Source organism: Ranitomeya imitator, chromosome 3, assembly GCF_032444005.1.
Source record: "Ranitomeya imitator isolate aRanImi1 chromosome 3, aRanImi1.pri, whole genome shotgun sequence".
NCBI lineage: Eukaryota > Metazoa > Chordata > Amphibia > Anura > Dendrobatidae > Ranitomeya > Ranitomeya imitator.
In genome coordinates this window covers 31,523,996-31,549,769 of record NC_091284.1, presented here as the reverse complement: position 1 = coordinate 31,549,769, position 25,774 = coordinate 31,523,996, and the positions used below count along the sequence as shown (strand labels likewise).

Below are 25,774 nucleotides of genomic sequence, written 5' to 3'. Positions count from 1 at the left end.
CCGTAGCTCCTCCGTAGGCAGGGTGTGTCAGCGTTTTTTGCGCATGGCATCCTCCGTATGTAATCCGTATGGCATCCGTACTGCGTGGTTTTCTCGCAGGCTTGCAAAACCAACATACCGCTATAGAAGTGATCCATGTGTCCCAAAAAGAAAAATAAATAAATAAATATATATATATATATATATATATATATATATATATATATATATATATATATATATATATATAATCTATCTATCAGTAGACACATATATGTATATATATTAATATTTTTTCCAGCGCTATACAGCTTGAAAGCCGGTAATTCAATTACCGGCTTTTTCTTTCTCCTTCCTAAAACCCGACATGATTTGAGACATGGTTTACATACAGTAAACCATGTCTTTTCTCCTTTTTTTTTTGCAGATACCACACTACTAATGTCAGTAGTGTGTATCTGCAAAATTTGGCCGTTCTAGCTCTTAAAATAAAGGGTTAAATGGCGAAAAAAATTGGCATGGGCTCCCGCGCAATTTTCTCCGCCAGAGTAGTAAAGCCAGTGACTGAGGGCAGATATTAATAGCCTGGAGAGGGTCCATGGTTATTGGCCCCCCCTGGCTAAAAACACCTGCCCCCAGCCACCCCAGAACAGGCACATCTGGAAGATGCGCCTATTCTGGCACTTGGCCACTCTCTTCCCATTCCCGTGTAGCGGTGGGATATGGGGTAATGAAGGGTTAATGCCACCTTGCTATTGTAAGGTGACATTAAGCCTAATTAATAATGGAGAGGCGTCAATTATGACACCTATCCATTATTAATCCAATTGAATGAAAGGGTTAAAAAAAACACATTATTAAAAATTATTTTAATGAAATAAAAACAAAGGTTGTTCCCACGATCTAGGAACAGCCAGCAGAGGGCGCCTCACCGCAAATGAAGCTAAATATAGATCATTGATCTATATTTAGCCTCATTCCCTGGGGTTTTGCAGCGAGGAGCAGCCTGCATTAGCGGAACTCCTTGCTGCAAAATGTTTTAACCCCTTCAGAAGGATTTACATCGTTGGACGTTACAGATCTGCGGAGGGTAAGGATATTGTTGGTTTATTATGTTTTTTCTTTCACAGAACGAGGGTCTTCAGTGACTGGATTGGGCGTTAAATAAAATATTACAACAACCTTTGTTTTTATTTCATTAAAATAATTTTTAATAATGAGTGTTTTTTTTAACCCTTTCATTCAATTGGATTAATAATGGATAGGTGTCATAATTGACGCCTCTCCATTATTAATTAGGCTTAATGTCACCTTACAATAGCAAGGTGGCATTAACCCTTCATTACCCCATATCCCACCGCTACACGGGAATGGGAAGAGAGTGGCCAAGTGCCAGAATAGGCGCATCTTCCAGATGTGCCTGTTCTGGGGTGGCTGGGGGCAGGTGTTTTTAGCCAGGGGGGGCCAATAACCATGGACCCTCTCCAGGCTATTAATATCTGCCCTCAGTCACTGGCTTTACTACTCTGGCGGAGAAAATTGCGCGGGAGCCCATGCCAATTTTTTCCGCCATTTAACCCTTTATTTTAAGAGCTAGAACGGCCAAATTTTGCAGATACACACTACTGACATTAGTAGTGTGGTATCTGCAAAAAAAAAAGGAGAAAAGACATGGTTTACTGTATGTAAACCATGTCTCAAATCATGTCGGGTTTTAGGAAGGAGAAAGAAAAAGCCGGTAATTGAATTACCGGCTTTCAAGCTGTATAGCGCTGGAATAAATACACCAGGGTTACTTACTGGTAACAGGTTTTTCCGGAACCCATGACGGCACACCTGAGAGAGGGGATCCGCCCAGCCAGGACAGGAAACCCTACTGAAAATAAAAGGGCGGTACCTCTCCCTCGCTTCAGTTGGTTTTCAGAGCATGAGAGGCCCCCCTGGTTAGTACACATGGCAATCCAACACCACATCATATTAACTAAAAAAGCACCCAAAACAATAGTGCACACCGAAAGGGTGATAAAGGGGGGGAATATACAGGTGCCGTCATGGGTTCCGGAAAAACCTGTTACCAGTAAGTAACCCTGGTGTTTTCCCTTCCCCCATGACGGCACACCTGAGAGACTTTTGTAGAATGAAACCTTAGGGAGGGACCACCGCTTGGAGTACCCTTCTACGAAAGGTTAGGTCAGCAGAGGAGGAAAGGTCTAGCCGGTAGTGCTTGAAAAAAGTTGAGGGTGAGGACCAGGTAGCGGCCTTGCAAATTTGATCAATTGATACCTCAGCCTTTTCCGCCCAGGAGGTACCCATGGCTCTGGTAGAGTGAACCTTGATGCCTTCAGGAACCGGAGTGCCACCCGCAGAATAGGATAAACTAATGGCCTCCCTAATCCATCTAGCAATAGTACTTTTAGCTACCCCACACCCTCTTTTGCTACCCTGAAAGGCTATGAATAGGGTTTGGTCTTTCCTCCACTGACTAGTCATAGATATGTACTGTAACATAGATCTTCTCACATCTAGCATGTGGAACTTTTGTTCCCCTGGATTTTTGGGATTACTACAGAAAGATGGTAAGGTAATCTCTTGACTCCTATGGAACTTTTGAACCACCTTGGGGAGATAAGCCGGGTCCGGTCTTAGAACGATCCTGTCATCAAAAACCTGAGTATAAGGAGGGGATATTGACAGGGCTTGCAAATCACTTACCCTACGTGCCGATGTTAGGGCTACTAGAAGAACTGTTTTAAGGGTAAGTAATTTAGGTGATAACTCCTGTAAGGGCTCGAACGGGTGTTTAGTTAGAGCTTCTAAGACCAAATTTAGATCCCAAGGAGGGATTTTTGGGTTAACGACCGGCCGAGATCTACTGCAAGATTTTATGAATCGTGAAACCCATCTATTTGAGGCAAGATTAGGGTATGTGTCCACGTTCAGGATTGCATCAGGATTTGGTCAGGATTTTATGTCAGTATTTGTAAGCCAAAACCAGGAGTGGAACAATTAGAGGAAAAGTATAATAGAAACATATGCGCCACTACTGCCTTTATCACCCACTCCTGGTTTTGGCTTACAAATACTGACATAAAATCCTGACCAAATCCTGATGCAATCCTGAACGTGGACACATACCCTAACAGTTATACAGGGCCCCCAAGGCTGAAACCTGAACTTTAAGGGTGCTGGTTGCTAACCCAAGATGTAATCCTGCTTGCAGAAATTCTAGGATAGGACCCACTGGAGCCACCTCCCCCAATGGTTCACCCAGGTAGTCAAGAAATTTTTTCCATGTCCTACCATAGATTCTAGAAGTTATGGGTTTTCTGCTTTTCAACAGGGTGGAGATTAAACCTGGTGAGAATCCATGGCGACTTAGTAACGCCCTCTCAAATTCCAGGCTGCCAGATGGAAGCCCTTCACCTGAGTGGGTTACTGGGCCCTGGGTTAGTAGGTCCGGAATTTCTGGCAAAATCCATGGATCTGTTAACGACATCTGTCTTAGAAGGGAGAACCATGGTCTCCTTGGCCAAAATGGAGCTATGAGGATAATCCTCGCCTGATCCTCTCTGATCTTCCGGATCACAGCTGGGATCATCACTATCGGGGGGAATGCGTAGGCCAGAGAAAACTTCCAAGGTATTAGTAGGGCATCTACTGCGAAGGGATGTTCTCTTGGATTCAAGGAGCAGAATTTTCTGACTTTTTTGTTGTGGGAATTGGCAAACAAGTCTATTTCTGGTGAGCCCCAGGCTTGGACTATTTGTTGAAATATCTGGGGGTTTAAGGACCATTCCCCCTGTCTTAAGCCTCTGCGACTCAGGAAGTCTGCTTGAGTGTTTTCTATGCCCCTGATGTGTAGTGCCGACAGAGATAACAGGTGTTGTTCCGCCAGTTGGAAGAGGAGTTTTGACGCATTCATGAGGCCTTTGGACCTCGTTCCTCCCTGATGATTGACATACGCCACCACTGCTCGATTGTCTGTTAGGATTCGAGTATGGCGACCCTGGAGTAAAGGGAGAAAATGTCTTAGGGCTTTCTCCACTGCCCATAGCTCTTTTTCGTTTGATCCATAGTTTTTTTTCTCTTATGGACCAGGTACCTTGTACAGAGTGAGATCTCAGATGAGCTCCCCAACCTGTACCGCTTGCGTCGGTCGTGATGATGTCTATGACCGGATTTTTCCACCGGACCCCCTTTGTCAGGTGGTGTTCTACAGTCCACCAAGCTAGGGAATCCCTTACGCTCAGGGAGAGACATAGATTTCCTTCTAAATGCCCTCTTAACAGTCTTTGAGCTGAGAGAACTTCCCACTGTAGTTGTCTTAGGTGGAATTGTGCCCATTCTACTGCCGGTATACACGATGTTAATGAGCCTAGAAGGGACATCGCCTTTCTGAGAGTCATTGCGGGTTGACGTATTGCTGTACTGGTCAGGTTTATTATCTTGTCCACTTTGTTTTGTGGAAGGAGGCAGAGCTGACGCTCGGAGTCCAGTATTAACCCCAGGAAGGACTGTATTTTTACTGGCAGTAGTCTGGATTTGGGGATGTTTATTATCCAACCCAGCTCCATTAGAGTTGATGTTACCACTGATATTTGATGAGTGCAGTGGGACTCTGACCTCCCTATTACCAGGAAATAGTCCAGATATGGGACAATTACTACATCCCGGGACCGGAGGTATGACATCACTTCCACCATCACTTTGGTGAAAACTCTGGGGGCTGTAGACAGGCCGAATGGAAGAGCTGTATATTGAAAATGCTTTACCTGATTTTGAATATAGAGAGCTACCCTCAAGTATTTCCGATATTCCTGATGTATTGGTATATGGTAGTAAGCATCCTTTAAGTCTATTACTGCCATGAAGCAGTGTTGGAAGAGAAGTTTTATGGTCGTGTTTATAGACTCCATCTTGAAAGTGTAGTTCTCTATGGATTGGTTGAGCTTTCTTAGATTTATAATAGTTCTCCAAGAACCATCCGGTTTTTGGATCAAGAAGAGGGGGGAGTAAAACCCCTCTCCTTCTTCCTGAACCGGGACCTCCTGAAGAACCTTTTTGTGGACAAGTCCCAAGATCTCGGTTTCTAGGGCAGATTGTTCCTGCTGAGACTTCCGTCGGGGAGTTCTTATGAAGTTTCGTCTGGGAGGACAGACGAATTTTATTTTTAGGCCGTCTCTGATGATGTTCGTGACCCAGATACTGGGGGAGATATTTACCCAGGCCGGAAAGAAGAGGGAGAGTCTTCCTCCCACTTCTTTTTTTTTTTCCAAACTGTTTTTATTAAACATTTTCAATTAAACATTTTCAACATTAGTATATTAACATGCAAACATAGGTACAAGGAATTACCTCCCTCTTTCCGGTATTACAGAAGCCCATTATTAAAGACGGTAACTATTTTAGCGTTCCAATTTGCAAATTAAGGCAAAGTACCTCTCAATCAAGATAAACATAAGGCTAAAAACATAGAATTCAACATGGAAATACAATACGAGTGGACTACCACTCTGTAACTAGATAACCCCAAATGATGAGAGAGGGGAAGTTATAGCTAGAGAAAAAATGAAAAACAAAAAAGAGGGGGGAGGGGTCAACAAACAGACTAGGGAAAGTCGAAGGGAGGGAAGGGGGGGGGGGGGGGACACACGGCTCCGCACTTCGCCCAATGTGTTATTTAGGAGACAACTCCGCTCACAAGGGTGTTCGGCCCGCTACCACCTGTTCCAGAAACCATGTAGTTGTACAGAAGCATTGTTTGAGCCTCTGTTGTATATGCGTTGGAAGGATGGGTATAAGTGGCTGCCATAGTTCAAAAAAATTTTGGGTTTTTAGTTCCTTCTGAAGGGATGCTTCCACCCAATCCATCCTAAATAGGAAGGAGAGTTTGTCCAGGAAGATCCTCAGGGTGGGCACATTAGGTGCCAGCCAGGTTTGTAAAATCGTTTTCCGGGCCGAGGCCGAAATCATGTACAAGAATTTTCTACCATGAGTGGGGATCACAGCCCCTTCATTAGTAATGTACCCGAAAAGAGCCCAGGCTGGGGTGAGAGCTACTCTATATGGTGTATGCGTATGAGTAAATACAAGTATGCGTTGCCAAAATTGTTGGATTTGTGAGCAAGCCCATAAACAGTGGAACATGTCTGCCTCGGCCTCTCCACACCTGGAACAGATCGGACTCGGTATATTACCCATAAGAAAGTTGCGCCTTGGCGAGATATAGGATCTATGCATAATTTTCAACGCCATTTCCCAATAAGATATAAACGGTGTAAATTTAAGCGTGTTCCTCAACATTTGTAAAATCAGAGTAGGTGTCAATGACGGGTCACGGAGCTGCCACTTCATTATTCCTGTGGAATGTTCTTCCCTCTTGGTCTCAGTTCTTAGGAATGTATAGTAGTCTGACACAAGCCGTTTCGTCAGCTTGCATGTGGTAAGTTTGGTTATCAGCTTATCCTGCCAATCATTATCACTGAAGCCACAAGTAACACTCGTCACATAGCTCTGTAGTTGCATGAAGTGGAAAGGGTGTGTATTGATGAAATCAAATAAAAGTGTCGCCTGGTTGAAAGTAAGGACCTTTTTGGAATGTACATCCACTATGTCTCCCACCCTGCCCAGGCCTAGTGTTTGCCAACCATGAAAAATGTGGTGTGCCTTCCCCGCCTGAAACCTAGAATTAGTACAAAACGTCTGTGCCAGTGACACCCGTGGCGATAGCCCCAACCCACGGCGTATGACAACCCAAGACCGCCAAATTGTTGTAAACAGAGGATTGGCTCTCAGCTCCTGGGGCATCAATGTATAAGGCTCATGTAATACGTTTACCAGTGACCTACCTCCCATTAGTGATGTTTCAACCGCTAGAGCTGAGTATATAGAGGTACCCTTCAACCAGTCTCGGAGAATTCGCATGTTTGCTGCCAGGTTATACAGCTTAATGTTTGGGAAATTCTTCCTCCCACTTCTGGCGTAATGTCATTGGGGGGATTTTTTTGCCGATGTGGAGGGCCCTTTAAACATATAGCCCGATCCTCTTTTATCTCTAAAGTCCCAATTTTTCCTCTCCCCTGGGGGGCGACCTCTATTATATCTTCTCCTCCGAAAAAAAGTTTTTTTAGGATCTTTAGGGATGTTGGGAAAACCTTTCTTCTTATCTCCTGCATGTTCCAGGATGTCTTCAAGTGTTTTACCGAAGAGAAGTTGGCCGTCACATGGGATAGAACACAGTTTGTGTTTAGATGGCAAATCCCCCGGGCAACCTTTGAGCCAGAGGGCTCTTCTTGCCGCGTTGGACAAACCCGCGGCTCTAGCTGTTAGTCTTGCGGAATCCGCAGAAGAGTCTGCCAAAAAAGCTGCTGCTCCTTGTAGCAAAGAAATATTTGCAAGGATGTCAGTTCTGGGTACTTTGTTTTTCAGTTGATCTTCTACCTGATGTAGCCAGACCATTAGGGCACGGGCCGTACATGTTCCCGCAATCGCCGGCTTAAGGCCCCCCGCTGAGTCTTCCCAGATGTGTCTCAGGAAACTATCTGCTTTTTTATCAAGCGGGTCTTTGAGATCACCAGAGTCCTCTAACGGAAGGGATGATTTTTTTAAACATTTGGCTACTGCCCCGTCAATCTTAGGGATTTTCTCCCAGGACTCAGAGTCTTTATCCTCAAAAGGATATCTCCTTTTGGATGAAGAGGGCAAGGAACCCATTTTTTCGGGCTTTTTCCACTCTTTGTCAATTAATGCTTTTATTTTTGCATTAACTGGAAACGTGCGTTTCCTTTTCTCTTCTAGGCCACCAAACATGACCTCTTCTAGTGACCTAGGTGTCTTCTCCTCTTTAAGCCCCATTGCAGATCTAACTGCTTTGACCAGTTTATCTACGTCCTCAGTTGGGAAACATGGACGACCTCCTGAATCACTGTCCGAGGAGGAATCTGAAGACTGGACAGAGGCCGAGGAGGTAGAGGGAGACCGGGATGTTTTATGACTCCCCTGTCTCTGAGAGGCATCTGAGTCTGTGGACGCCTTACGGCTTCTCCTTCTTGGTTCGCTAAGGGCCAATTTTAAGGAGTCTTTTATTTCAGCCTGTATTATGGCTTTTAGGCTAGTGGCAAAATTAGGGGTCTCTTCTTGTATGGTTTTCGTAATGCAGTCAGCACAGAGATCCTTCTGCCACTGAACTGCAAGCGGGTTTCTACAAAGGGCACACTCTCGGTTCTTTGTTTTACCAACCGCTTTCCTGGACCCCTAGTGATCAAAACAGACAAAAATGGACCCTGTTACCATAAGGGTTACATTCACGTAGATCACTCACCACCACCGACAATCAAGGGTACCGATTTTGGAGGCTGGACAGATGCACGTGAAGCGTCCCTCCTGGACGCCGACGAATCCTGCCGGACAGAGCGACTGCTGTTCCTACCACTTGAGCGGCTGCTCTTGGTATGCTGGTGGCTCGGCAAGGCATCTGGTGAGAGCTCCATTTGCTGCTGCTGCTGCTGCTGCTGTGAAGGCGGCTGCTGCTGCTGCTGCTCCTGTTGTCCTACTTCCATGGTGAAGTTTATGGACATGAGCGCGTCTTCTGTGGTCTAACCCCCTTTTATGGGGGGACCACTGCACTCCCCGCCTCCTTCGGTGCCCAAATTAACCCCCTCCCACTCTCTGCCGTGCCGCCGGAGTTCCCTTTCACCGGCCGGCGTTCTCATCATGGGCGCCGCCATCTTGGATCCGGCGCCCGCCCCCGACGTCACGCGGGCACGCCCATTCCCAGCGTGCCTTGCGCGTGACGTCAGACGAGCGACCCGGAAGCGGCCACCGCACCTGGACGCCGGCAGAGAGGGGAGGGCGGCGTGGCAGCCATGGAAGGGAACACAGCCCTCTGACCATGCTGCTCAACGCCCGCTCGGACGCAGAGACCCGGAGGACCTGCGGACGGCGCTTCCAGACCCCCGAACCCGACGCACAGGCGCTGCCTGTTCTTCCACGCCGGGACGGGACCTGGGTAAGTGAACCGCCGTGTTCAGTAAGAGGGTCCCTGTCAGGACAGGAAACCCAACTGAAGCGAGGGAGAGGTACCGCCCTTTTATTTTCAGTAGGGTTTCCTGTCCTGGCTGGGCGGATCCCCTCTCTCAGGTGTGCCGTCATGGGGGAAGGGAAAATTAATATATATATATATATATATATATATGTGTCTCACTGACATACATATATATATATATATATATATATATATATATATATATATATATATATATATATATATATATATATACCTATTCTATGTGTACACATTTATTCTACCTATTGGACTGTAAGCTGTCAGTGTGATTTTACTGTACACCGCACTGAATTGCCGGCTTTTCTCTCTAACAGCGCTGCGTATTTCTCGCAAGTCACACTGCTTGTCCGTGTGTAACCCGTATTTTTCACGCTTCCATAGACTTTCATTGGCGTATTTCTTGCGCAGTACGGTGACAAACGCAGCATGCTGCGATTTTGTACGGCCGTAGAAAGCCGTATAATACTGATCAGTAAAATACGGCAGATAGGAGCAGGGGCATAGAGAATAATTGTGCCGTATTTTTTGCGAGTTTTACGGACGTAGTTTCTGCGCTCTTACGTCCGTAAAACTCGCAAGTGTGAAGCCGGCCTTATTCCTACCAAGATAGAGTTGTAGAATAACAATAACAATGTCTCTGGATACAACAGTGGTCCCTCAGGGGCTGGATGTGCTGGAAGCCCCCTGAGGTGCCAGAAGTCCTATATTCTAATGGGCCGCATGTAGTGAATAGAGGGAGTCGCAGATGCGCAGCCACCTCGACATTCAAAGATTGGGCCACGTTCTTGAGATGTTGTGTCCCCCACATATAGCAGAAAGGAAATATACCATTCATGTCAGAGATAACTACCGCCTTGTCCGTTGTCACCTGCAGCCTTTTTCTGGCAGTCTTTGTTTGCTAATATGTCTTCCCGCATAATTCGATGAGCTGGAATGTCGCCACACAGGTCGCACCAGTTGCTGCCCTCAAATGTTCGTATTGGTCTGATGGATTGCGTGTTGTGTAGCACTGCGCAGAGGGCAGCACGGTGGCGCAGTGGTTAGCAGCGCCTTGCAGCGCTGGGGTCCTGGGTTCTAATCCCACCTTGTACAACATCTGCAAAGAGTTTGTATGTTCTCTCCGTGTTTGCGTGGGTTTCCTTCAGGCACTCCGGTTTCCTCCCACATTCCAAAGACATACTGATAGGGATTCTAAATTGTGAGCCCCCATCGGGGACAGTGATGATAATGTGTGCAAAACTGTAAAGCGCTGCGGAATATGTTAGCGCTATATAAAAATAAAGATTATTATTATTATTAAAGGGCGTCTAAGGGTTAAAATTGCTTTTAAATCTCAGGTGCTCACGTAGGATAGAAGCGGTCATATCAGGGGGTACCGAGACTTTATGTATGACCAACCCATGAGCATTTATTTTTTTATTTGTAGGTCCAGTACATACCAGCCTCTGGGAATTGATGTCACGGTCCGTTACACTCAGGGAAGTTGGACCGGAGTTCTGGGGAAAGATGTAATTACAATTCCCAAAGGTTTAAATGCCACCTTTGTAGTGAACATCGCCTCAATCCTGGAGTCGGAGAGTTTCTTTATGCCTCAAATCAACTGGCATGGAATTCTAGGACTGGCATACAGGACTTTGGCCAAGGTGAGATGTCGCGTATCCCCCCGGCATAGAAGCACTGGACCACCTTTACTTTTATACTCGAGGAGTTTACTTGGCTTTTTCAGCCTTCTCTTCGGCACATGTGCCAGATTTGCCATCACAGAAATTGGGAAAAGTTTCCATGGCTCCTGAATAGCGATGAGTTGGCTCATGGATGTTTGGGTTCAACTGAACTTTAGTCCACAGTTCGGATACCAGAACTGTACCCGGACCTCATAGAAGTCAATGAGGACCCATACTTTGGAGCTGGAAAATCTTTTGCTCTGCGCCCGCGCTCTCTTTTGCTCTGCGCCCGCGCTCTTTTGCTCTGCGCCCGCGCTCTCTTTTTTGCTCTGCGCCCGCGCTCTCTTTTGCTCTGCGCCCGCGCGCTCTTTTGCTTTGCGCCCGCGCGCTCTTTTGCTCTGCGCCCGCGCGCTCTTTTGCTCTGCGCCCGCGCGCTCTTTTGCTCTGCGCCCGCGCGCTCTTTTGCTCTGCGCCCGCGCGCTCTTTTGCTCTGCGCCCGCGCGCTCTTTTGCTCTGCGCCCGCGCGCTCTTTTGCTCTGCGCCCGCGCGCTCTTTTGCTCTGCGCCCGCGCGCTCTTTTGCTCTGCGCCCGCGCTCTTTTGCTCTGCGCCCGCGCTCTCTTTTGCTCTGCGCCCGCGCTCTCTTTTGCTCTGCGCCCGCGCTCTCTTTTGCTCTGCGCCCGCGCTCTCTTTTGCTCTGCGCCCGCGCTCTCTTTTGCTCTGCGCCCGCGCTCTTTTGCTCTGCGCCCGCGCTCTCTTTTGCTCTGCGCCCGCGCTCTCTTTTGCTCTGCGCCCGCGCTCTCTTTTGCTCTGCGCCCGCGCTCTCTTTTGCTCTGCGCCCGCGCTCTCTGCCCTCTTTCATGCTCGTCCTTCCAGGAGCAGTCAGTGTTTGGAGTTCAGTACTAGACATTGTGTCCGGTATGAACCCCAAACTTTACAGCTAGATCTACATACAGTACAGACCAAAAGTTTGGACACACCTCATTTAAAGATTTTTCTGTATTTTCATGACTATGAAAATTGTAAATTCACACTGAAGGCATCAAAACTATGAATTAACACATGTGGAATTATATACTTAACAAAAAAGTGTGAAACAACTGAAATTATGTCTTATATTCTAGGTTCTTCAAAGTAGCCACCTTTTGCTTTGACGACTGCTTTGCACACTCTTGGCATTCTCTTGATGAGCTTCAGGAGGTAGTCACCGGGAATGGTCTTCCAACAATCTTGAAGGAGTTCCCAGAGATGCTTACCACTTGTTGGCCCTTTTACCTTCACTCTGCGGTCCAGCTCACCCCAAACCATCTCGATTGGGTTCAGGTCTGGTGACTGTGGAGGCCAGGTCATCTGGCGTAGCACCCCATCACTCTCTCTTTTGGTCAAATAGCCCTTACACAGACTGGAGGTGTGTTTGGGGTCATTGTCCTGTTGAAAAATAAATGATGGTCCCACCAAACGCAAACTGGAAGGAATATCATGCCGCTGCAAGATGCTGTGGTAGCCATGTTGGTTCATTATGCCTTCAAATTTGAATAAATCCCCAACAGTGTTACCAGCAAAGCCCCCCCACACCATCACACCTCCTCCTCCATGCTTCACGGTGGGAACCAGGCATGTAGAGTCTATCCGTTCACCTTTTATGCTTTTATGCATCGCACAAAGACATGGTGGTTGAAACCAAAGATCTCAAATTTTGACTCCTCCGACCAAAGCACAGATTTCCACTGGCCTAATGTCCATTCCTTGTGTTCTTTAGCCCAAACAAGTCTCTTCTGCTTGTTGCCTGTCCTTAGCAGTGGTTTCCTAGCAGCTATTTTACCATGAAGGCCTGCTGCACAAAGTCTCCTCTTAACAGTTTTTGTAGACAGCGTCGGACTGGAGCACTTTGGGCCCACCAGAGAAAATCATTCTTGGGGCCCACTATGTAGCTACATAGAAATAGATACAAGACAACCAATTGTGCGGTAAAAAGCGCTAATATCAGGGTATAATATAAGGTAGTTCACGTCTTAATAATGTAGCAAGGGTTGGGGTAGCCCCCTCACAGAATATAATGTAGCCCCCTCATAAAATATAATGCAGTCCCCTCTCATAGAATATAATGCAGCACCCCACAAAATATAATGCAACACTCTCAGGTATGACGCAGTCCCCACCATAGAATATAATGTAGCACCCCATAGGGTATAATGCAGCCCCCCCCCCCATATAGTGTAATGCACCCACCACAGAATATAATGTAGTCCCCTGAGAGAATGCAGTTCCACCACAGAATACAATGCAGCCCCCCCATAGAGTATACTGTAGCCCCCTCATATAGTATGATGTAGCCCCCATAATATTATGTAGTCCCCTGAGAGAATAATGCAGCCCCACCACAGAATATAATGCAGCCCCTCATAGAGTATACTGTAACCCCTCATATAGTATGATGTAGCCCCCCATAATATAATGTAGAACCTTGAGTATAATGCAGTCCCGCCACAGAATATAATGTAGCCCCCCAGGGCCGTATTTAGAGTTTCTGCTGCCCTAGGCACTTTTAGTACTGCCTCCCCCTTTGGTGAGTATGACACTATCGGCAGTGACTTTGGCAAGAATCGCTGATGTGAAAGTCGCCTTTTGCAGCAGATCGGGCAGTTTTTCTGCATCTGCCACGTAACGGATCACTTACGGCAACACTGCGTTCGGCCTCATTCATTCCCTATGGGATTTGCGGCACTTGCCGTGATCTGGCAAATGTGGTACCATACCTCCCAACTTTTGAAGGGAAGGAGGTATTAAGTTTGCGGCGCTCGTAGTGCCACGCCTCTGACCAGACCCATTTCACAACTAGTCACACCCATATCCACGTCCCAACCACACCCATTCAGCACTGCTAATCACACTGTTTTATATACAATAATTATAAGCAAACAAAAATATGGCCACACATGATGCTCAATACTGTATAATGGCCACACATGATGCTCAATACTGTATAATGACCGCACATGATGCTCCATACTGTATAATGGCCGCACATGATGCTCCATACTGTATAATGGCCGCACATGATGCTCCATACTGTATAATGGCCGCACATGATGCTCCATACTGTATAATGACCGCACATGATGCTTCATACTGTATAATGACCGCACATGATGCTCCATACTGTATAATGGCCGCACATGATGCTCCATACTGTATAATGGCCACACATGATGCTGCATACTGTATAATGGCCACACATGATGCTGCATACTGTATAATGGCCACACATGATGCTGCATACTGTATAATGGCCACACAGTGCTCCATACTGTATAATGACCGCACATGATGCTCCATACTGTATAATAGCCACACATGATGCTCCATACTGTATAATGACCACACATGATGCTCCATACTATATAATAGCCACACATAATGCTCAATACTGTATAATGTCAATTGGCCACACATGATGCTCCATACTGTATAATGGCCCCACATGATGCTCAATACTGTATAATGACCCCCCTCCTGTATGCATGGCTCATCTCCCTCCTATCCCATATACATGGCTCATATCCCCCTCCTGTATGCATGGCTTATATTCCCCCTGTATGAATGGCTCATAGTCCGCCCCTGTATGCATGGCTCATATTCCCCTGTTATAGCTGGCAATCAGGCAACACAGCGTGCAGTAATCAGCGCACATACAGAGATCTGGCAATAACCAAAAACAATAGGACGAGCTCTGAGACGTGGAATCTCTGTAGACTGCAGTACCTGATCTATCCTCACAACAACTATAAGCAGCAGTGGATTGCGCCTATCAACTACCTATGCAACTCGGCACTGCCTGAGGAGCTGACTAGCCTGAAGATAGAAATACAAGCCTGACTTACCTCAGAGAAATACCCCAAAGGAATAGGCAGCCCCCCACATATAATGACTGTTAGCAAGATGAAAAGACAAACGTAGGAATGAAATAGATTCAGCAAAGTGAGGCCCGATATTCTAGACAGAGCGAGGATAGCAAAGAGAACTATGCAGTCTACAAAAAACCCTAAAACGAAAACCACGCAAAGGGGCAAAAAGACCCACCGTGCCGAACTAACAGCACGGCGGTGCACCCCTTTGCTTCTCAGAGCTTCCAGCAAAAGTTAATAGCAAGCTGGACAGAAAAAACAGAAAACAAACTAGAAGCACTTATCTAGCTGAGCAGCAGGCCCAAGGAAAGATGCAGTAGCTCAGATCCAACACTGGAACATTGACAAGGAGCAAGGAAGACAGACTCAGGTGGAGCTAAATAGCAAGGCAGCCAACGAGCTCACCAAAACACCTGAGGGAGGAAGCCCAGAGACTGCAATACCACTTGTGACCACAGAAGTGAACTCAGCCACAGAATTCACAACAGTACCCCCCCCTTGAGGAGGGGTCACCGAACCCTCACCAGAACCCCCAGGCCGACCAGGATGAGCCACATGAAAGGCACGAACAAGATCTGGGGCATGGACATCAGAGGCAAAAACCCAGGAATTATCTTCCTGAGCATAACCCTTCCATTTGACCAGATACTGGAGTTTCCGTCTAGAGACACGAGAATCCAAAATCTTCTCCACAATATACTCCAATTCCCCCTCCACCAAAACAGGGGCAGGAGGCTCCACAGATGGAACCATAGGTGCCACGTATCTCCTCAACAACGACCTATGGAATACATTATGTATGGAAAAGGAGTCTGGGAGGGTCAGACGAAAAGACACCGGATTGAGAATCTCAGAAATCCTATACGGACCAATAAAACGAGGTTTAAATTTAGGAGAGGAAACCTTCATAGGAATATGACGAGAAGATAACCAAACCAGACCCCCAACACGAAGTCGGGGTCCCACACGGCGTCTGCGATTAGCGAAAAGCTGAGCCTTCTCCTGGGACAAGGTCAAATTGTCCACTACCTGAGTACAGATCTGCTGCAACCTGTCCACCACATAATCCACACCAGGACAGTCCGAAGACTCAACCTGTCCTGAAGAGAAACGAGGATGGAACCCAGAATTGCAGAAAAATGGAGAGACCAACGGCAAAAATGACACCCAATCATCCTGGTCAGCGGAAACAAAACATCTCAGATATGTTTCCAAGGTCTGATTGGTTCGTTCGGTCTGGCCATTAGTCTGAGGATGGAAGGCCGAGGAAAAAGATAGGTCAATGCCCATCCTACCACAAAAGGCTCGCCAGAACCTCGAGACAAACTGGGAACCTCTGTCAGAAACAATATTCTCAGGAATGCCATGTAAACGAACCACATGCTGGAAGAACAAAGGCACCAAATCAGAGGAGGAAGGCAATTTAACCAAGGGCACCAAATGGACCATTTTAGAAAAGCGATCACAGACCACCCAAATGACCGACATTTTTTGAGAAACGGGAAGGTCAGAAATGAAATCCATCGAAATATGTGTCCAAGGCCTCTTCGGGACTGGCAAGGGCAAAAGCAACCCACTGGCACGTGAACAGCAGGGCTTAGCCCTAGCACAAATTCCACAGGACTGCACAAAAGCACGCACATCCCGTGACAGAGATGGCCACCAGAAGGATCTAGCAACCAACTCCCTGGTACCAAAGATTCCTGGATGACCGGCCAGCACCGAACAATGAAGTTCAGAGATAACTTTACTAGTCCACCTATCAGGGACGAACAGTTTCTCGGCCGGACAACGATCAGGTTTATTAGCCTGAAATTTCTGCAACACTCTCCGCAAATCAGGGGAGATGGCAGACACAATGACTCCTTCCTTGAGGATACTCGCCGGCTCAGATAACCCCGGAGAGTCGGGCACAAAACTCCTAGACAGAGCATCCGCCTTCACATTTTTAGAGCCCGGAAGGTATGAAATCACAAAATCAAAACGAGCAAAAAATAACGACCAACGGGCCTGTCTAGGATTCAAGCGCTTGGCAGACTCAAGATAAGTAAGGTTCTTATGATCAGTCAAAACCACCACGCGATGCTTAGCACCCTCAAGCCAATGACGCCACTCCTCGAATGCCCACTTCATGGCCAGCAACTCTCGGTTGCCCACATCATAATTACGCTCAGCAGCAGAAAATTTCCTGGAAAAGAAAGCACATGGTTTGAACACTGAGCAACCAGAACCTCTCTGTGACAAAACCGCCCCTGCACCAATCTCAGAAGCATCAACCTCGACCTGGAACGGAAGAGAAACATCAGGTTGACACAACACAGGGGCACAGCAAAAACGACGCTTCAACTCCTGAAAAGCTTCCACGGCAGCAGAAGACCAATTAACCAAATCAGCACCCTTCTTGGTCAAATCGGTCAATGGTCTGGCAATGCTAGAAAAATTACAGATGAAGCGACGATAAAAATTAGCAAAGCCCAGGAATTTCTGCAGACTTTTTAGAGATGTCGGCTGAGTCCAATCCTGGATGGCCTGAACCTTAACCGGATCCATCTCGATAGTAGAAGGGGAAAAGATGAACCCCAAAAATGAAACTTTCTGCACACCGAAGAGACACTTTGATCCCTTCACGAACAAGGAATTAGCACGCAGTACCTGGAAAACCATTCTGACTTGCTTCACATGAGACTCCCAATCATCTGAGAAGATCAAAATGTCATCCAAGTAAACAATCAAGAATTTATCCAGATACTCACGGAAAATGTCATGCATAAAAGACTGAAAAACAGATGGAGCATTGGCAAGTCCGAACGGCATCACCAGATACTCAAAATGACCCTCGGGCGTATTAAATGCCGTTTTCCATTCATCTCCCTGCCTGATTCTCACCAGATTATACGCACCACGAAGATCAATCTTAGTAAACCAACTAGCCCCCTTAATCCGAGCAAACAAGTCAGAAATCAATGGCAAGGGATACTGAAACTTAACAGTGATCTTATTAAGAAGGCGGTAATCAATACACGGTCTTAGCGAACCATCCTTCTTGGCTACAAAAAAGAACCCTGCTCCCAATGGTGACGACGATGGGCGAATATGTCCCTTCTCCAGGGACTCCTTCACATAACTGCGCATAGCGGTGTGTTCAGGTACGGACAAATTAAATAAACGACCCTTAGGGAATTTACTACCAGGAATCAAATCGATAGCACAATCACAATTCCTATGCGGAGGTAGGGCATCAGACTTGGACTCTTCAAATACATCCTGAAAGTCCGACAAGAACTCTGGGATGTCAGAAGGAATGGATGACGAAATAGACAAAAATGGAACATCACCATGTACTCCCTGACAACCCCAGCTGGTTACCGACATAGAGTTCCAATCCAATACTGGATTATGGGTTTGTAGCCATGGCAACCCCAACACGACCACATCATGCAAATTATGCAGTACCAAAAAGCGAATAACTTCCTGATGTGCAGGAGCCATGCACATGGTCAGCTGGGCCCAGTACTGAGGCTTATTCTTGGCCAAAGGTGTAGCATCAATTCCTCTCAACGGAATAGGACACCGCAAAGGCTCCAAGAAAAATCCACAACGTTTAGCATAATCCAAATCCATCAGATTCAGGGCAGCGCCTGAATCCACAAACGCCATGACAGAATATGATGACAAAGAGCACATTAAGGTAATGGACAAAAGGAATTTGGACTGTACAGTACCAATAACGGCAGAGCTATCGAACCGCCTAGTGCGTTTAGGACAATTAGAAATAGCATGAGTAGAATCACCACAATAGAAACACAGTCTGTTCAGACGTCTGTGTTCGTGCCGTTCTACTTTAGTCATAGTCCTGTCGCACTGCATAGGCTCAGGCTTACTCTCAGACAATACCGCCAGATGGTGCACAGATTTACGCTCGCGCAAGCGACGACCGATCTGAATGGCCAAGGACATAGACTCATTCAAACCAGCAGGCATAGGAAATCCCACCATTACATCCTTAAGAGCTTCAGAGAGACCCTTTCTGAACAAAGCCGCTAGTGCAGATTCATTCCACAGAGTGAGTACTGACCATTTTCTAAATTTCTGACAATATACTTCTACATCATCCTGACCCTGGCATAAAGCCAGCAGATTTTTCTCAGCTCGATCCACTGAATTAGGCTCATCGTAAAGCAATCCCAGCGCCTGGAAAAATGCATCAACATTACTCAATGCAGAATCTCCTGGTGCAAGAGAAAACGCCCAGTCCTGTGGGTCGCCGCGCAAAAAAGAAATAATAATCAAAACCTGTTGAATAGGATTACCAGAAGAATGAGGTTTCAAGGCCAAAAATAGCTTACAATTATTTCTGAAGCTCAGGAACTTAGTTCTGTCACCAAAAAACAAATCAGGAATCGGAATTCTTGGTTCTAGCATCGATTTCTGATCAATAGTATCTTGAATCTTTTGTACATTTACAACGAGATTATCCATTGAGGAGCACAGAGCCTGAATATCCATGTCCACAGCTGTGTCCTGAAGCACTCTAATGTCTAGGGGAAAAAAAAGACTGAAGACAGAGCTAAGAAAAAAAAATGATGTCAGGACTTCTTTTTTCCCTCTATAGGAAATCATTGGAGGGCTCCTTGTACTGTTATAGCTGGCAATCAGGCAACACAGCGTGCAGTAATCAGCGCACATACAGAGATCTGGCAATAACCAAAAACAATAGGACGAGCTCTGAGACGTGGAATCTCTGTAGACTGCAGTACCTGATCTATCCTCACAACAACTATAAGCAGCAGTGGATTGCGCCTATCAACTACCTATGCAACTCGGCACTGCCTGAGGAGCTGACTAGCCTGAAGATAGAAATACAAGCCTGACTTACCTCAGAGAAATACCCCAAAGGAATAGGCAGCCCCCCACATATAATGACTGTTAGCAAGATGAAAAGACAAACGTAGGAATGAAATAGATTCAGCAAAGTGAGGCCCGATATTCTAGACAGAGCGAGGATAGCAAAGGGAACTATGCAGTCTACAAAAAACCCTAAAACGAAAACCACGCAAAGGGGCAAAAAGACCCACCGTGCCGAACTAACAGCACGGCGGTGCACCCCTTTGCTTCTCAGAGCTTCCAGCAAAAGTTAATAGCAAGCTGGACAGAAAAAACAGAAAACAAACTAGAAGCACTTATCTAGCTGAGCAGCAGGCCCAAGGAAAGATGCAGTAGCTCAGATCCAACACTGGAACATTGACAAGGAGCAAGGAAGACAGACTCAGGTGGAGCTAAATAGCAAGGCAGCCAACGAGCTCACCAAAACACCTGAGGGAGGAAGCCCAGAGACTGCAATACCACTTGTGACCACAGAAGTGAACTCAGCCACAGAATTCACAACAGTACCCCCTGCATGGCTCATATTCCCCCCTGCATGGCTCATGTTCCCCCCTGCATGGCTCATGTTCCCCCCTGCATGGCTCATGTTCCCCCCTGCATGGCTCATATTCCCCCCTGCATGGCTCATATTCCCCCCTGCATGGCTCATGTTCCCCCCTGCATGGCTCATGTTCCCCCCTGCATGGCTCATGTTCCCCCCTGCATGGCTCATGTTCCCCCCTGCATGGCTCATGTTCCCCCCTGCATGGCTCATATTCCCCCCCTGCATGGCTCATGTTCCCCCCTGCATGGCTCATGTTCCCCCCTGCATGGCTCATATTCCCCCCTGCATGGCTCATATTCCCCCCCTGCATGGCTCATATTCCCCCCCCCCCCCCCGCATGGCTCATATTCCCCCCCGCATAGCTTATATTCCCCCCCGCATGGCTCATATTCCCCCCCGCATGGCTCATATTCCCCCCTTCATGGCTTATATTCCCCCCTGCATGGCTCATATTCCCCCCCTGCATGGCTCATATTCCCCCCCTGCATGGCTCATATTCCCCCCTGCATGGCTCATATATTCCCCCCTGTATGGCTCATATATTCCACCCTGTATGGCTCATATATTCCCCCCTGTATGGCTCATATATTCCCCCTGCATGGCTCATATATTCCCCCCTGTATGGCTCATATTCCCCCCTGTATGGCTCATATTCCCCCCTGCATGGCTCATATTCCCCCCTGCATGGCTCATAGTCCCCCCTGCATGGCTTATATTCCCCCCTGTATGGCTCACAGTCCCCCCTGCATGGCTCATATTCCCCCCTGCATGGCTCATATCCCCCCCCTGTTACTGTATGCATGGCTTTTCTCTCCGCTCCTGCTCGGCGCGCCGGCTTCTGTCCTCCTTCATCCCCCCCCCCCCCCCCCCCGTCCCTCATACTCACCTGTTCCACTGCACGGCCGTGCCGACATCCCTCGCGCTCTGTTCCGACTCCAGGCGGCGGCGCCGGCGCAGCACCTTCTTCCTGCTTGAGCGGTCATGTGACACCGTTCATTAAGATCATGAATATGCGCATATTCATGATCTTAATGAGCGGTGTCACGTGACAGCTCGTTCAGGACGAGCTGCAGTGCAGACGCCGAGACCATCGCTGGAGCAGGCAGGGTGAGTATTCAAGGCGGGCGGCGGCGGGGGAGGGGGCCCTGGAGCGGGGGGAGGCCCTGCCAGCAGGTGTCAGTGCCAGGGCCCACCGGAGGATCCTCCGGTTCCCCGGTGGGCCAGTCCGAGCCTGGTTGTAGAGATGTGTCTGCTGCTAGAACTCTGTGTGGCATTGACCTGGTCTCTAATCTGAGCTGCTGTTAACCTGCGATTTCTGAGGCTGGTGACTCGGATAAACTTATCCTCAGAAGCAGAGGTGACTCTTGGTCTTCCTTTACTGGGGCGGTCCTCATGTGAGCCTCTTTGTAGCGCTTGGTTTTTGCCACTGCACATTCAGTAGGACTATCAGCTGTGTATCCACCAGACTTCTGCACAACACAACTGATGGTCCCAACACCATTTATAAGGCAAGAAATCCCACTTATTATACCTGACAGGGCACACCTGTGAAGTGAAAACCATTCCCGGTGACTACCTCTTGAAGCTCATCAAGAGAATGCCAAGAGTGTGCAAAGCAGTCATCAAAGCAAAAGGTGGCTACTTTGAAGAACCTAGAATAAAAGACATTTCAGTTTCACACTTTTTTAAGTATATAATTCCACATGTGTTAATTCATAGTTTTGAAGCCTTTAGTGTGAATGTCAATTTTCATAGTCATGAAAATACAGAAAAATCTTTAAATGAGAAGCTGTGTCCAAACTTTTTGTCTGTACTGTAGATACATCCCCCTCATGTTTGGAACAAGTTAGATTTTGTGGTCAGGGCAGATCAGTTCATTACACATGACTGTGACTGAGTTGCAGTACCAGGCACAGCCACACCCATACATATGGCGCTTTTCCTAGGAAATCCATCTCTTTGACTCAGCAGCTCTGAGACGACGGAAAATCCGAGAAAACCTTCTTAAATCCTGCTAACATTTTTGTTTCATTTTTTTTTACTTTTTTTTTTTTTTTTCTCTAATATTCCAGCCTTCCAGCTCTATAGAAACGTTCTTTGACTCCCTGGTAGAACAGCAGAACATTCCGAATATCTTCTCCATGCAGATGTGTGGAGCCGGTCTGCCTACCACCGGCGAGGGCAGCAATGGAGGCAGTCTGGTAAGTACTTGTGATACATTCTCCTAAGTTCTACAATGTATCGGCTGCAACTAGGGGTGTAATTGGAGAGGTTGCAATCGCACCTGGGCCCTGGAGCCAATGAGGCCCCCAAAGGTCCCTGTGACCCACACGAAAATGCTTTTATTATTAAATAACTGCAACTGTTGGAAGCTTCCTTGGAGATTTTTAATTAGGGCCCATGAGTGTCAAATTGTAATTGTACTCACTGCTCCAGACTAGCAGTTATCGGGAGAACATAGCTCTGACTTCCATGTGAGGATTTAGCCCCTTTTTCTTTTTTCTTTTTTTTTTTTTATTGCGTTTTCTTTCTCCATCGAAAAGACATTTGGAAGGAACTTTAACCAAATTTGTCATGTTTACCTGAGCACACTAGACACACAATGCAATAATGGCTGCAGAGCGGAATAAAACATGTTTTATTTATTTTAAGTCAAAGTCGGTGTTGCCAGACAGTTTTCACTGAGGGGCGTGTCCTTCTTCTCCCTGTATTATGCTGACCAATCATTAGCAGGCAGCAACAGACAGGAGGAAGAAGAACACACCCCCAACATAGTTTAGAGCCGGTTTCTCGATGTGGGAGATTTTATGAGACAACTCTGATCACCTGGTGTAACCTCCTGCGTGAGTCAGTGGAGGAGGGGCATTGAAGTTTAGCTGTGTCACATTACAAAGCCCTTTATCAGCTCCCCTCCTTTCATAGCACTTTCAGCTCTGCTGCACCGCCCTTCCCCCAGACTGCCTAGATGTCTGTAATCACACTTGTGTCTCTTTACATCTCACACAGCAGTAGCCCAGTACAGGCTGCTTATATAGGAGATGTAATGACAGCTCTTATCTCACTGCAGAGCAATTACAAGTTGCTTGAGCACAACAGACATAAGTGTGATAACTGACACACTCAGTAATCAGGAAAGCTAATAAAGGGCTTGTAATGTGACACAACCAAATTAAGCTGTGCTTTTCTCCCTCACTGATTCATGTAGGAGGTTAGCCCAGTATGTCAGAGCAGTTTCCTTACATCTCACGCACTGAAAAACCTGCTCTAAGCTGTGGTGGGGGCGTGTTCTTTTGATTTGCTTATGATTGGTCAACAGCATAGAGGGAGAAGAAGTACACACCCCTAATGAAAACTCTGATAACACCCACTTTTTCTTAACCTCTCCTTCTTGGTCATAGTCTTGTAGCTGGCTTCTTATCATATGCTTCTATCCTGCAGGTCATGGGTGGTATTGAGCCGAGTCTGTACACCGGTGAGATCTGGTACACGCCGATCACTGAGGAGTGGTATTACCAAGTAGAGGTTCTCAAGTTTGAAGTTGGAGGCTTAAACTTAAATCTGGGTTGTACGGAGGTAAATTGGGGAAAATGTTTTGTATACGATGTAAAGTCGCTATAACGAATTTATGTTTTTGATTTTATGCTTTTCTAACTTACATTTTGGAATATATTTTTAGACATTCGGGGTCTGGGATGCTCTGGATTTTTTTTTTTCTATATTGGTAATGGTGCCACTCCACACTATACAATGCCTGGGCTGACCTTGGGACTCCCGACCCTAACTTATATCTTCATATGTACCTATGATGCTGTAAGTTCTGGTCAGGAGACCTGTGGTCAGTGAAAAATAATCAGAACTTGGCCTGAGGTTGCATTTAGTGACTTTGATAGATACAGCTCATAGGCAAGAGTGGCATTCGTTCAGCAAGCAGGACCTAATTGTATACAATGCCTTTACATGGATTTTCCACTTAAAAAAAAAAATGAAATTAAAAAATATCCCCTTAGAATAATAAGTTATGTAGCTTTAGTAATACAGTTCTTTTGGGTCAGGTTTTCAGGAAGGCTGGACTTGTAGAAAAATAAGAAGGAATCAAAATTGTTGACCATTCGTCTGGCAATCTTAAATACGCAGACAATAAAACGTTGATGGCAACAAGTGTATATGGAATGAAGGAATTATTACGGAGTGTCAAGATTGAAAGTTTGAACATGGGACTCCTACTTTATACAAGGAGAACAAAGATTTTGACTACTGCCAGGTACGACCGTGACACATTTGAGATGGATGGAGATGAACTGGTAGATGTAAAGCACTTCAACCTACTGGGATCGATGATCACTGAAGCTGCAGCGACAGCACCGGACGTTAATAGGAGAATGGCTATGGGCAAATCGACAACGAAGTCACTGGACAAGGTCTTCAAATGAAGGATCATTTCACTAGCGATGAAGACAGAGCTCATACGTAGTCTGGTCTTTTCTGTAGTAACATACGGTTGTGAAACCTGGACGATAAAGAAACAAGACAGAAGAAGAATCAACGACTTCGAAATGTGGTAATGGAGAAGGACGTTATCGATACCATGGATGGCAAGAAGAAAGAAGAAATCAAGCCAGGCATGTCACTTGACGCATAAATCGCAAAACTACGACTTGCCTACTTTGGACCCCTCAAACGAAGAGAGCAATCACTGGAGAAGGTCATCATGGTTGGAAGAATACAAGAAACAAGGCCAGAAGACCCTTGTGAACCTATCAAGGATTGCCCAAGATAGATCATCCTACAGAGCATTCATCCATCAAGACGCCATGGCTTGAGGTCGATCCAAAGACCGCTAAATAATAATAAATTAGTTCAGGCCCTTGATCCTATGAAATCTACTTCAGTCCTAGTTCTTGACAGATTCACATCCGGTGCTGTGCACTACACAGGGCAGTGCATATTTTCTTGGCTTGTGACCAGATTTTTTTTTAAACACTCCATACTGTTCCAGAGGAATCAGAGATATGGGCTTTTTTAAAATGTCCTGCTATTTTTGTGGTCTGTACTAAGGGGGCATGACTCAAAGGATCCTCAGGGGCGTGTCTTTAGGCTGCTCTCCATAATTACCCTGTGAGCCACACCCTCTTCTAAAGACCATAAAAATTACTAAATAAATAGGCCTATATCTCTGTAGCCGTAAGGCGCATTATATAAAAAAAAAAAATAATAAAATAAGCAGCGGGAATGACAGGGAAAACACATGTTTTAATCATTTTTTAATTACGTTTCTTTAAAAATGAAGGGCTGTAGATAAATTCTTCAGGATGCAATCATTCGGGTGGGTTTTCTGTCTGAATAATTTACTTTTTTTTTTTTTCCTTTTGTCTTTAGTACAATTCAGATAAAGCCATTGTGGACAGCGGCACGACCCTCCTGCGACTGCCTGACAAAGTGTTCAATGCAGTGGTCGAAGGGATTATTCAGACGTCTTTGGTGAGTTTTGATAAGGAAATATTCACTACAAGTCCTGACCGTGGGAGGAGGTGGCTTACACCATTTACTTAGAAACAAAAAAAAAATAAAAAAACAAAAACAAAAAAAAGCCAGAAGCTAAAAGATAAGAAGAAAAAAAAAATTTGTTCAAAAAGTTTAATCTAAAAATTAAAATTTATAGGGTAATGATTGAACCTTTTGATCCATCTCGCGCAGTCGTACCTTTAGCACCTTGTAGAATTATGGTGTTTGCTTTTC

General features: G+C 46.3%; 1 protein-coding gene across 1 annotated transcript in view; it reads left to right on the top strand.

The window, feature by feature from the left end:
• BACE2 (beta-secretase 2) overlaps window positions 1-25,774 on the top strand; it is an 89,643-nt gene that overhangs the window by 27,722 nt on the left and 36,147 nt on the right. Inside the window, exons 3-6 of the mRNA XM_069760713.1 lie at window positions 10,470-10,686; window positions 22,111-22,239; window positions 23,477-23,611; window positions 25,415-25,516. Coding sequence (XP_069616814.1) covers window positions 10,470-10,686; window positions 22,111-22,239; window positions 23,477-23,611; window positions 25,415-25,516 — 583 coding nt within the window. The remainder of the gene's footprint in view (window positions 1-10,469; window positions 10,687-22,110; window positions 22,240-23,476; window positions 23,612-25,414; window positions 25,517-25,774) is intronic.